The sequence below is a fragment of the Euleptes europaea genome, chromosome 3 (assembly GCF_029931775.1).
Source record: "Euleptes europaea isolate rEulEur1 chromosome 3, rEulEur1.hap1, whole genome shotgun sequence".
NCBI classification, from domain to species: Eukaryota; Metazoa; Chordata; class Lepidosauria; order Squamata; family Sphaerodactylidae; genus Euleptes; species Euleptes europaea.
In genome coordinates this window covers 107,323,115-107,335,724 of record NC_079314.1, presented here as the reverse complement: position 1 = coordinate 107,335,724, position 12,610 = coordinate 107,323,115, and the positions used below count along the sequence as shown (strand labels likewise).

Genomic DNA, 12,610 nt, shown 5'->3' with positions numbered 1-12,610 from the left:
TCTTCTTTCAACTTCTATCCCGCCTTTCCAGACCAAATCAGGCTCAGGGCGGCTCACAGCAAATTTCAACAATTAAAATTACATCAATTACAATTTTAAAAACCTAAATCTGCTGAAAGCAGAATTTTAGCACAAAAATATTTCACTTCCTGCTACCAGCCGCATATTCATGTGCAAGCTGTATGCATATGGCGCTTTGCTAGTGACTCAGAAAACTATCATAGAGTCCCAATGACCCAATCCTATGCATATTTACAGATAAGCATATCCCTGGGCTAAGCTGGAAATCTCTATGCTGCCATGTCTATGACACGTATCAATGAGCTACTATAATGCCCAGATATAAGGGCTGGTATAAAATACTATTTACTAATATGCACACACATGGAAGCTTTGGGAACGTTGGCATCCATGACTGTGGGTTGCCACCAGCTTTCACTTGCTTGCCTGGTACGGCCTCACACCAGTAGAGAAAAAGCTCTGAATTACCTTCATCCTCAGGAATGTGGTTTCTGGTTACTAAGCTCACAAGATCAAGCAATCACTCAGTGACGCCTTCAGGCAATATCTATAGGCTATGCTAATTATCGTGGAGTAGACACCTAATGTGTATTGGTGCTTTTGTGTGTCAATCTGCTTGTCAGCAGCTATAGGCCTGCCCCATCCGAATGCATAAATGATACTGACTTTCCTTTGTTCGTTGGTGAGTAACCTTGCATCTTATCTGTGGTTATTTCACCCCAGGTCCGTGTTTAGCTAAATAAAAAACTGTTGCTCTTAACTTAACCTCCTCCTTGCTGTCTATCATTGGACACTATAAGACAACCAGGCATTTCATTTGGCGCTCAACGTGGGGCGAAGCTGAAAGGCTGCCTCCCTATTTTTTTTTTTAACACCCCAACATAGTTGGGAGGGGATTCGCTTTTAGAATCCTCTGGCCTTCGGTAGGTGGGCATGGGGAAAATTGTTCCAGGGGAGGCCTGACGTCTCTAGTGTGCACCCAGCCCTTTTGGCTGGAGGGACCCCAGCTTGCTTCCCGGGGGGGGGGGGGCAAAGGACTCTGAAAAGCCCAACCCGAACGCTCGCTCAAGGAGGTTAAACCGCTTGGAGAGGAGTGAATGGCTGCATTTCACTACAGTTTCATCATAACATTAGGATATTTTGAAACAATCTGCATGTTTTCTGAATACAAGATGTGATCTTAAAACATCTATGACTATGAATTAGTTTCCCCAAATAATTGGACAGAAGATTTGATCAGTCTGCTAAACAACATTCCAGACACAGAAATGTTTCCATTTGAAATTAAAATACTATACATAAAACAGTGTAATACGAACTACATTTCAGCAGCAACAGTGTAATACGAACTACATTTCAGCAGCAACATAAAAGGCCCAAGCAAAGCCCACTTTAACAAATTCCAGGAACTGCTTAAAAACACACACACACAAGAGCTACACATCACTATACAAGATCTATACATCTATCCAAACAAGATCTATACAGTGGAATCTCTCTTGAATTTTCCACACAAATCTTGCCTTGGGATTATTTGTACGAAGCATGAAGTAAGAACAGAAAGCATTCATGTAACTCCACTCTAGGATTCCCTTTCCTGGGACATTATGTTGGTTTAGTAAAGCATTTCTGTGTTTAGACAGTGCGAATACAGATAGTAACTTGGGGACTGGAAGCCAATATCAACATGTGATCTTTCTCCCTCAAGTGAAAAAGAAGCATCTAACACTAGTTTATCATATTAAATACCACTCATCTGGGACAAGTATCAGTCGTTTCCCCAATAATACTTTGAAGGTGCAGAAGAAAAAAATCCCCTTTGAGGACTTTTTTTTCAACTTTCTAATGGGAAAACTGGAAAAGCATTGAAGAGAAACTCCTATGAGATGTTTTTTAGAATGAATAAAATACTTGAGGCAAGGTTTTTCACATTCACAAAAAAGTATATCGTGAAAAAGTCTGAGCACTTCCTCAATTTTTCCTATGGGAAAAAATGGGAAATTTGGGGGAGCAATGAAAAAATAATAATTTTTATACTGTACAAACAAGTGTAAATAATTTTGACAACAATTAATATGCTATAATATATTAGATGAGACATTATTAAAGTGTTTTCAATGTTATAAAGTCTATCTCCAAACATACTGGTAATGCTACCTACTGTGACTATGAGAGAGTTTCTATCCAAATACTTCCTTTTGTTTATTACAGAATTTGTTTTCTACCTTCAACATTTATTTTTTACTACCTGTCAGATGGCAAATATTAAAAGATACAGGTGCCATGGTAGGATAAGGAGCAGCAGTTTGCAACTCTTTCTCAAATGTTGGGTACACATGAATTTTTTCTTATAGAAATTGAAGATATTTATACTTTTACATTCCATAAATATGTTAAATAGTACAATTTTACATTCTAAATGGTGCATTTTATGTTGTTAAAATCAGTAAATGTAGCTTAGATTTGACAGAAAATAAAGTACTGTAATATCCCCCAAAATTTCCTCTTTTTTGGCAGAAAAAAAGAAAAATAAACCCACTTTTCCCCAATCAGATGCTGGAAGCAAGTGATCAATCCATTTTTTGATCCATCAGTCTAGAAACCAAGATGTATTACATTTATGTTCAAACTAAAAAAAAAAAAGCTTTGCAGCCCAAACTTTCCCTGAATTTTTTTTAAGGCTTTTGTATATTGCAGCACTACATGCAGCAGAGAGAAAAAATGTAATAATATGGCAAAATCCCATGATTTTTTATAGGTAAGAGTTTATCAAGCTGTTGTGGTGTCAGTTACCCTTATCTCACTAGTGTTCACACTACTGATACAAAACAAAGTGACAGTACTATGTTCATTACCACAGCTCTACACATGCATTTGAAAGAATGCAGAGAAGTTAAAACTTCCTATCTCACGTTAACATTGAGGGCCTAACCCCACTAGGTGGGGAAAAAATAAACAAACTGACTTACATTAAACAGGTCTCTGTGCTACCTCAACGCAATTTCTCTATTACTTCCTACTTGCCCCTCATATTAAAGGCCAGGAGCGCTCCCACTATGAGAATGGGGAAGTAGTTCCAATAGCAGATGTTCACCCAAGATATATGTTTGGTAACATCTGGGGTACCTAAAATATAGAGATATCAGTATTAGCCCCATGGCATTGTAGTATGGCAACCAGAATTTTAACATTTAGGATAAAGGACACTATCCTGACTACTATCGGGTATGCAAGAAACTCATACACTGAGCACTTATAACTATCAGAACAAACAGCAGTGGCTTTTGTGGTATGCTTTTATTATGACTGATCAAGGCTCACAACGTAAAAAGATGGGAAACTGCCAGTTCATTTCATGCACCAGAGGCAAACTTTTAAGAATTTAAGAAGGCAAACTGAAACAGGTTTAGAAAGAATTGTACCAAAAGGCAGTCACATCATCAGCATTATCATAATTGTGAGAATTTTAAGAGCAAGTACCTTCCTGCTGAGCAAAGCAAATGAGAACTCACTTGCTAAGTAGGGTCTCGAACGCCTTTTGAAGAGGTTCCCTTAGTTCTTGGGATACTTTCTCTCCAAGATGAGCTAAACAGTCTTCTATTGAAGTCTCCGGGTCAGCAGGACTGAATACTGGAGACGTGTGGCAGTCAAATCCCGTGCTGGTAAAGGCTGAAGACAAACAGTACATAGTCACAGTTATTAGAAATTTCATATTCTTTGTGCTACAGAAGTGCAAGAGTCAAGTCCACTAGCACCTTTAAGGCCAATGCAATTTCCAGGGTATAAGCCAGGGGTCTCCAACCCTTTTAAGCCTGTGGGAATTCTGACATAAGAGTGGTGGCTGCAGCCACAAAATGGCTGCCATAGGAGGTGGAGTCAGCACCAAAATGGCTGCCTCAGCAACGTTTTGCACAGCCAATACAATCTCCAATGGCCAATCAGCAGCCTTGCTGGGAAAAAGCTCCACCTGGTCTTACCTACTTTCTAAAATCACTCGGTGGACACCAGGAAAGGTGTTGGCAAGTGCCATGGCACCCATGGGCACCACATTGGGGAACCTTGGTATAAGCTGTCAAGAGTCAAAGCTCGTACCCCGGAAATCTTGTTGGTGTTTAAAGGTGTTACTGGACTTGAATCTTGCTCTTCTACTGCACACCAACACTGCTACCCACCTGAAACTATCATGGTGCTACAGAATTGCTGCACTATAAGAACATGAATTAGTAGTAGTTTTAGTACTAGAAAAATACAGCATGAAATAAATACAAGTACCATTTTGAACGCAAGACTTTTTTTTTTTTTTGCCTCGTATAATTTCTCTAGCAAAATGCCCATCACTATTTTGGCTACTGCATATGAGCTAAAGGAAGAGCTTTACACTAAAGTGTTTACTGCCATACATGCAACACATCTCTGGGAGCTCTTCGCTGAGCTTTTGTTTCTTGGTGTGACAGAAATCTGAAAACTAGTTTTTACCTATTTAATATTTTGAGGGATTTAGAAGACTGGCTCGCATTTGCAACCTTTCCCATCTTTCATTTCTACTCCATGGAAGGTTAGCCGTGCTGTTGCACCAGTTTTAATCCAAGACGTTAATTATACCAACATTTACAAGCCTCGGAAATTTAACAATGGCTACAAATAGGCAGATAACAGTATGAAAACTCTGGGTGAATTTGGCTTAAATCCCATGAGCATACAGCTTTATCATCTCTCATTTCTTTATTACCACTCTATTGGTCTCTTACTGCACAAACTGTTCCTACTAATTGTTGTCTATTGATCACATGCTTAATTAGAATGAGAAAGAGCACATGCGTTCACATACATGACAGCTGGTAAAGTGTAGCAATAGGAAAGCCAGAAAATTCCATCTTCAATCATCATTTCATTCATAGCAGCTACTTTACTCTCAGTCTCTGCCCCAGTCCCCCAGTTATCAATATGGGGACAGGACAATACCAACCCCCTTCGCAAGACAGGGGTATGAATGACTGACAGCACATTCCTAACCTGGTGGCGTTCATGGACGGCGGGGAGGAGGCACTGCTGTGGCGCCTCCTAACCTGTTTCCCCGGGGCCGAAAACGGCTTTTTAAATTTTAAAGGGGGCTTTTCGTCCCATAGAGAAAAGTGAGGTTGTGCCAGCTAAAAAGGCCCCGCCGGCGTTCTGGGGTGTTGCTGCTGCTGCGTCAACCGGGCCTCCACGCTGGCGCTGGGGCCACTAACGCTGTCGTAAGTAGCCGGGCGCCGGCACGGGGGGGCCAAACGCCGGCGCAGCACCTTCCTGGCCTCCTAAGGGCTTTCACCCTTGAGGCTCAGGAATGCACTGTGAGATAATATATGTGGTACTTTGAGCACCCAGAAAAGGTCAAACAAAATTATTGTTTAGTGTAAGGAAACTGATTTGACCTACATTTGTGAAATCAGATTATGATGGTAACGAATACAGAATACTTAAAAGCCAATATCAAATCACTGCAACAACTGTGAGGTACATATCATTCTAAATTCATAAAACAATCCAAGCAAAGTACATAAATTTAAGTCCCATTGATTCTAACAGGACAATTAAGCATGTGATTACCTGTCTTCCATATAAATCAGTAGGATCTAAAAGCTCTTAACTTTGGGCTGGATCATGCCCTAACTGTGCAATGAGAAATGCTGAAGTTATAAAGAGAATGAGCAAATAGCCTTTTGGACAGATCAGAAATATTTAGACTTAAAGCAGTTTGCTGTTAAGCAGCCAATGGAAATAATGTGTGGCGATTTATTCAAGGACATCATTTTGTTTCATCAGATATAGTAACAAGAAAATAAAGCTGTGTTGCTTACTAATTCACTTGCATTTTAAAATCATATATTTATAACACTGATATAGGTGCTTACGTTATAGAAACTTGGGAGCAGGAAACCTCAACTTTAAGCCAGAACAACATTAGCAAGAAAATCCACCAATATAAACAGACCTTCCAAAATTTCTTCATCAAGATGTTTCAATTCTTCTTCAATTTCTGCTTTAACTTTCTCCAGAACTTCCTTATCTAAAGCATGGGAGCCTGCAGATGGATCTGTCACTGAAATAAATAAAAAATGCTCAGCTAAGAGGCTGCCCTCTCAAGGCATGTGCAGGAAGGAAGGACAGCAAACATTAACCAAAAATGACTTATTCGATTGAAGCAAAATAAAAAAGCTTCACTTCTCACATTTGGCAAGTATCACATTAAAAATAGGAAGTGGGATTGAGTATTTATGTCACAACAACATCCGAGTCATGGATATCTCTCTACATACAGCAAATTCCTTGTGGTGAAAGAAAAACCCATAAGAAAAACAGTAACCAACAGTATGCTTTAAAGTGTATTTAAATAACAAAAAAGTGAAACAATGACTATACATAATTCATATATTATCCAGGCATCAAGAAGAAGAGTTGGTTTTGATATGCCGACTTTCTCTACCACTTAAGGAAGAATCAAACTGGCTTACAATCACCTTCTCTTCCCCTCCCCACAACAGACACCTTGCGTAGGGTTGCCAGGTCCCTCTTTGCAACCGGCGGGACGTTTTTGGGGCGGATCCTAAGGAGGGTGGGATTTGGGAAGGGGAGGGACTTCAATGCCATAGAGTCCAAATGCCAAAGCGGCCATTTTCTCCAGGTGAACTGATTTATATCGGCTGGAGATCAGTTGTAATAGCGGGAGATCTCCAGCTATTACCTGGAGGTTGGCAACCTAACCTTGTGAGGTAGGTGAGGCTGACAGTGTGAGACTAGCCCAAGGTCACCCAGCTGGCTTCGTGTGTAGGAGTGGGGAATCAAACCCAGTTCGCAAGATCAGAGTCCACTGCTCCTAACCACCACTCATAACCACTAATAATAATCCAGTATTTACACTGTTTCCCTGAAATGCAACCTTATCTTGTTTTATTATTCAAAACACTAACATTTACAGGAAGAAATGCAAGCTGGTCCTGTAATCCTATAGATACTGATCGACAAGTTCTTCAGTACTTCTATTTAAAGCAATAAATTAATGTAACTTTTCTGATGTCTTTCTCCTTATCAACTTACAAAACAATAAGAACTTTAAACGCGCAATTCTTCTTCAACAGAAAACCTCTTGTATTTGTGTGCGTGTGTGTATGTAAAGTGCTGTCAAGTTGCATCCGACTTATGGCAACCCAGTAGGGTTTTCAAGGCAAGAGAGTAACAGAGGTGGTTTGTCATTGCCTTTCTCTGCATAACAACCCCAGTATTCCTTGGTGGTCTCCCATGGAAACACTAACCAGGGCCAACCCTGCTTAGCTTCTGAGATCCGACGAGATCAGGCTAGCCTGAGCAATCTAGGTCAGTAGGTGTTATTTAGGATTATGTCCTAACAGATTTTACCATCAACGTTGTGGAAGACCGGCTTCTTTAATGAGCCACTTTCCCCACAATATTCTGCCACAAGGATTCTCTTATTCAACTTTATAAGATTCAAAATATAAATAAATATATAAAATACATGAACCAGTAGCCTTTTGAATTGTCTAACACAGCCTAGGTTGAAATTCCCTCTCTTAAAATCCACACAATCATAGTGACATTATTTTTGGCATTCAGGAATAAGGGCATTTTCTCCAAAACCATTTTTCTAACAGCTCACATGCCCCTTAGCCCGAGTTTTAAAATATTCCTTTCCCTTTTATCCCTTAGAAGCTCCTTGATCAATTGATCTTGAGCAGCATATATCTAGTGTTGGAGGGATATAAGGACTGAAACAAATCTTGCCACTGACAATGTAGCCTTGGGGTCCCTGTCGCTTAGTAAAAAAGGCATTATGTCAGTCACAGAGGCATTGGATTTGTATATTAAAAGGGGGGAAATATAGTGCGATCGAAGTTCCTCGTAAAAGCGGCATTCCAAAAGGGCATGGGCTAATGAGTCAATAGAGCCAGAAGAGCAAGGGCAGGTCCTGTCTGAGTATGGTATATTCAGAATTCTGCCCTGCATTACCATAGAAGGATTAGCATTCAATCTAGCCAAGCAAAAAGCTCTACAGAGACGAGGAGTTGTCAGATAATATGTATAGGCAGGCAGACCACGTGGAGGGGGTATTCCGAAGAACTGGGATGAACAGACGTGACGAGCACGAAAAGTAGTGCTGTTATAATCGAGCTCTTTAATGCGCTTTTTAATTTTGGCAAAAGCTTCTGTTTTCCCAAGATCTGATATCATATCCTGCGAGAAGCCCAGCAACGCCAGTTTCTCATCTAAGATTTTTTGCCATGAGGATTTAAAAGGGTCATGCTTCAGAGAAGCTAGGAACCCCTCAGTGCTAAAGCACAGTTTAAGGTGGAGTTTAAAGGCGGCCAACCACGCCCTAGCTTCAAGTGACATTTGGCCAAACTCAGAACGAAGAGTAACGCCAGCAACACATCGAGGGGCATTTAAGAGTTTTCGTAAGAACTGAAGCAGTGGACGATCTACAGATTCATTGATGACTGTAATCCAGATGGCAACACCAAAGAGGATAATTGGGGTAATTTTCAGGTTAAAAACCTGAATAGCCCCTGGAATATATTTGCCACCTTTGGTGTGAAAAAAATTGACAATAGCACCAACCCCAGGTTTAATTTTGTTGGACACTGCTTTTTGATGGGCATTCCAATTTAGGTTATGGGAAAACAGAATGCCAAGGTAAACAAACTCCTTGACTTGGTCAACCTCAAAGCCATCTAATACCCAGCGAAAAAGAGGCATTTTTCTCCTCTTAGTGAAGATCATGATCTTAGATTTATGATGGTTTATTTTAAGACCTTCCCTAGAGCAGTACTCAGAAAAAGTTTGCAAAGATCTTTTCAAACCAATTCTTGTGCGGGACAGGAGAACTGCATCGTCAGCATAGAGTAGAATCGGGGTGGAATGGCTTGCAAGGTTTGGGGGGTGGCAAAACTCTGAGAAATTGGTTGCCATATCATTCAGGTATAGATTAAACAAGAGAGGAGCAAGGAGGCAACCTTGTCTAACTCCCTTGGCCAGTTCAAAAGGCTCGGTTAGTTCTCCTTGGTTGCCACAGCGAATCTGGGCTGTGAGGTCAGTATGAAATTGCTGGATAAGCCATAGTAACCTCCTATCCATAGTAGAATGTGATAGTTTCAACCATAGCCTCTCCCTCGGGATGGTATCAAAAGCTCCCTTAAGATCCATAAAACCCGCATAAAGGGTGCCATTTCGGGGGGAGGAATATTTCTCGGCTAGATGGGAGAGCCCTAAACAGTGGTCCATGACAGACCAACCCCTTCTGAAGCCAATCTGTTCCCAGCCAAAGATGTCATTACTCTCAACCCAGTCCAACAGCCTCTTTAATAAGTAGGAGGAATACAATTTGCCTAAGCAAGACAAAAGGCTGATTGGACGATAACAGCTTGGGTCAGAGTGCTGACCTTTTTTAAAGATTGGGACGATAATGGTATGTCTCCAAGATTTTGGAATAGCTCCTGATGCATTAATTATTTAAAATATTAAAAATACTGGGGAGGGGCTGTGGCTCAGTGGTAGAGCATCTGCTTGGCATGCAGAAGGTCCCAGGTTCAATCCCTGGAATCTCCACTTAAAGGGACTGGGCAAGTAGGTGACGTGAAAGACCTCTGCCTGAGACCCTGGAGAGCCGCTGCCAGTCTGAGTAGACAATATTGACTTGGATGGACCAAGGGTCTGAGATTCAGTAGAAGGCAGCTTCATGTGTGTTCATGTGTAAGTCTTCTATTTATTTATGCAAAACATTTATTAGCAACCATTCTTCCTTATGGAGCTCAGGGCAGCTTACAAACATAAAATAAAATAAAATACATTAAAACATAAAATCAAGATTTAAAATCACTATTCAGGACTGCTACTAAACCAAATGCAACTCTAAATAAAACAGTCTTCAACCGCCTCCTAAAGACTGAAAGTGAGGGAAAGGGGTTTTTTTATGCCAAGGATTTAACAATTATATTCCCCCACCAACAAAAATAGGGACAGAAAAGAATAGGAAAAAAAGAAAACAGTAAACTACGTTCCAATGCAGTATGCTGAGATGGAAGTCCAATATCAACCACCGTTGGTTAGAGAGACAGGCCTGGTTCTATTTTACGGGGACAGCAACAGTAGGAAGAACCAGCATCACTGTTGCTCTTCATGTCATAAATTCAACTGACCCATCTCACCCTATCAGCTTCAACCCTTGCTATACAACATGTAAACAGAAACATGAGCACCGTCTGTAAACCACCAAGGTGTCCAATGTAGTCCCATGTTCAAAAAATATGGAAGGATAAGAGTGGGCTGGCTTAGGTGAGAATTCCTAGGTGTTAATGGAGTCTCTAGATCTTTAGACTACAAGGCAGGTAAACGACACTCTAGACCAGAGATGTTACAACTAACCTTTCTTGCAGAAACACCATTACAAAACTGCCAAAATTACAATTCAGAAGAGAAAACAGCAGTTCCTTGGACAGTAGAGAGCTCATTTTGACCATCAAAGGATTTATACAATATCCCCCTTTGGGAAAGACTACAATACTATTACACAAGGTTAACATAATATTTGTCCTGCCCCACCGAGAAAGAATCCATTAAGCAGAACAGCAGTTTCCACAGGACTTGCATGATGTTGACTGCACACGACAAGCTGTCATACTTGATAAGAAATGATGCTAAAAATAAGGAACAGAAATTTCAGTGTACAATGCACAGAAATACTGTTTAGGTAACTAATTTGTACCATTAATATTCTTCATTTCATTAACTTTACAGCAACTCAAGATTCAAGTAACTATTCAGCTCTATTAATGGATCAAAAGCAGCCATTCCAATGGTTTTTCAAAGAGGCTACAGCGTAAAGATTAACAAATTGGCAATTCATGGGTAGACAGTTATAGGAAACAACAAGTCTAATTCCAATAAATGATTCAGCACAACAGGATATTCTTGCTGTTATTTTTCCTAAATTTCACCCATTTTTCTTCCATTTGCAGTGCTATTCATAAAGGCTTGTCAGCTTTCAGAGAAATATAGCATAATCACATGTTGCTCTCAAGTCAGTTCAAGGGTGGCACTGCCAGCCTCCACAGGAAGTCAAATTCAGCTGTGCTTAATTGACAAGGCAACTAAAGCTGTGACAATTCCTTAGAGTGTTTCTTCTAAGCTAGAAATGCAAGTTATTGTATTTTAAAATTCGTAGTATAGACTACTTCATTAAGGAAGATCTCCCAGTTCTGATTTGTAGTATTGCATGCCCTGCTTCAAAAGTTAGAATAATAGAACCATAGAGTTGGAAGGGACCACTAGGGTCATCTAGTCCAACTTCTTGTACCATGCAGGAAATTCACAACTATTTCCCCCCACACTCCCACTGACCCCTATTCCATGCCAAGAAGATGGCCAAAAAAACCCCGTCCAGGATCCCTGGCCTGGAGGAAAATTGTTTCCTGGTCCCAAAGTGGCAATTAGCATTTCCCTGGGCATGTAAGAAAGGGCCGTGAGAGCCAAACACTGACACAACCCTTCCTGCCCTCCCTCTCATGATCTGCCTAAGTTTGTAGAATCAGCTCTATTGACAGATGGCCATCTAGCCTCTATTTTAAAACCTCCAAAGAAAGAGAGTCTACCACCTCCTGAGGAAGCCTGTTCCACTGAGGAACTGCTCTGTCAGAAAGTTCTTCCTTATGTTTAGCCAGAAACTCTTTTGATTTAATTTCAACCTGTTGGTTCTGGTCTGACCTTCTGGGGCAACAGAAAACAACTCTGCACCATCCTCTAGATGACACTCCTTCAAATACTTGAAGGTGGTTATCATATCACCTCTCAGTTGTCTCCTCTCCATGCTAAACATACCAAGCTCCTTCAACTGTTCCTCATAGGACTTGGTCTCCAGACTCCTCACCATCTTTGTTGCCCTCCTCTGGACAAGTTCCATCCTTCTTAAATTGTGGTTCCCAAAACTGAACACAATACTCTAACTAGAGCAGAGATAGCATCACTTCGTGTGATCTGGACACTATACTTCTGTTGATAAAGCCCAAAATCGCATTTGCCTTTTTAGCTAACACATCACACTGCTGACTCATGTTCAGTGTATGTCTACTAAGACCTAGATCCTTTTCGCACATACTACTGCCAAGACAAGTCTCCCCATCCTATAATTATGCATTCGATTTTTGCAGAACATTTATCTTGGTTGAAATTCATTTTATTAGTTTTAGCCCAGTTTTTCAGCCTGTCAAGATCACCTTGTATCCTCGCTCTATCTTCTACTGTAGTTGCACAACTACAACAGCATAAGACAAGAATATCCTTCTCTAGCTGTAAGTTTGGTGAACACACAATGATGAAAATGAAAGCCACCAGTGAAGAAACACTGTCCACCCAAGTTTTTACCCCAATGTTTCAATTATTGTGACTGCTCTCTGACCATGGACAAGAGCCCTGCTACAGAATAGTAGCGGGCAGAAGGGAGGGAGGTTAGAGATAGGAGCCATCAAACTCCCAGCACAGAGCACTCAAGCTCTAATTTATGCCAGTAGCGTACTGCATCATCTCCTGCTAGTAAGTCACACCT

General features: G+C 40.7%; 1 protein-coding gene across 1 annotated transcript in view; it reads right to left on the bottom strand.

The window, feature by feature from the left end:
* BCL2L13 (BCL2 like 13) overlaps positions 1-12,610 on the bottom strand; it is a 41,756-nt gene that overhangs the window by 26,706 nt on the left and 2,440 nt on the right. Inside the window, exons 2-3 of the mRNA XM_056847690.1 lie at positions 5,993-6,094; positions 3,534-3,690 (exon numbers count right to left, since the gene is read on the bottom strand). Of these exons, the coding sequence (XP_056703668.1) occupies positions 3,534-3,690; positions 5,993-6,094 (259 nt within the window). The remainder of the gene's footprint in view (positions 1-3,533; positions 3,691-5,992; positions 6,095-12,610) is intronic.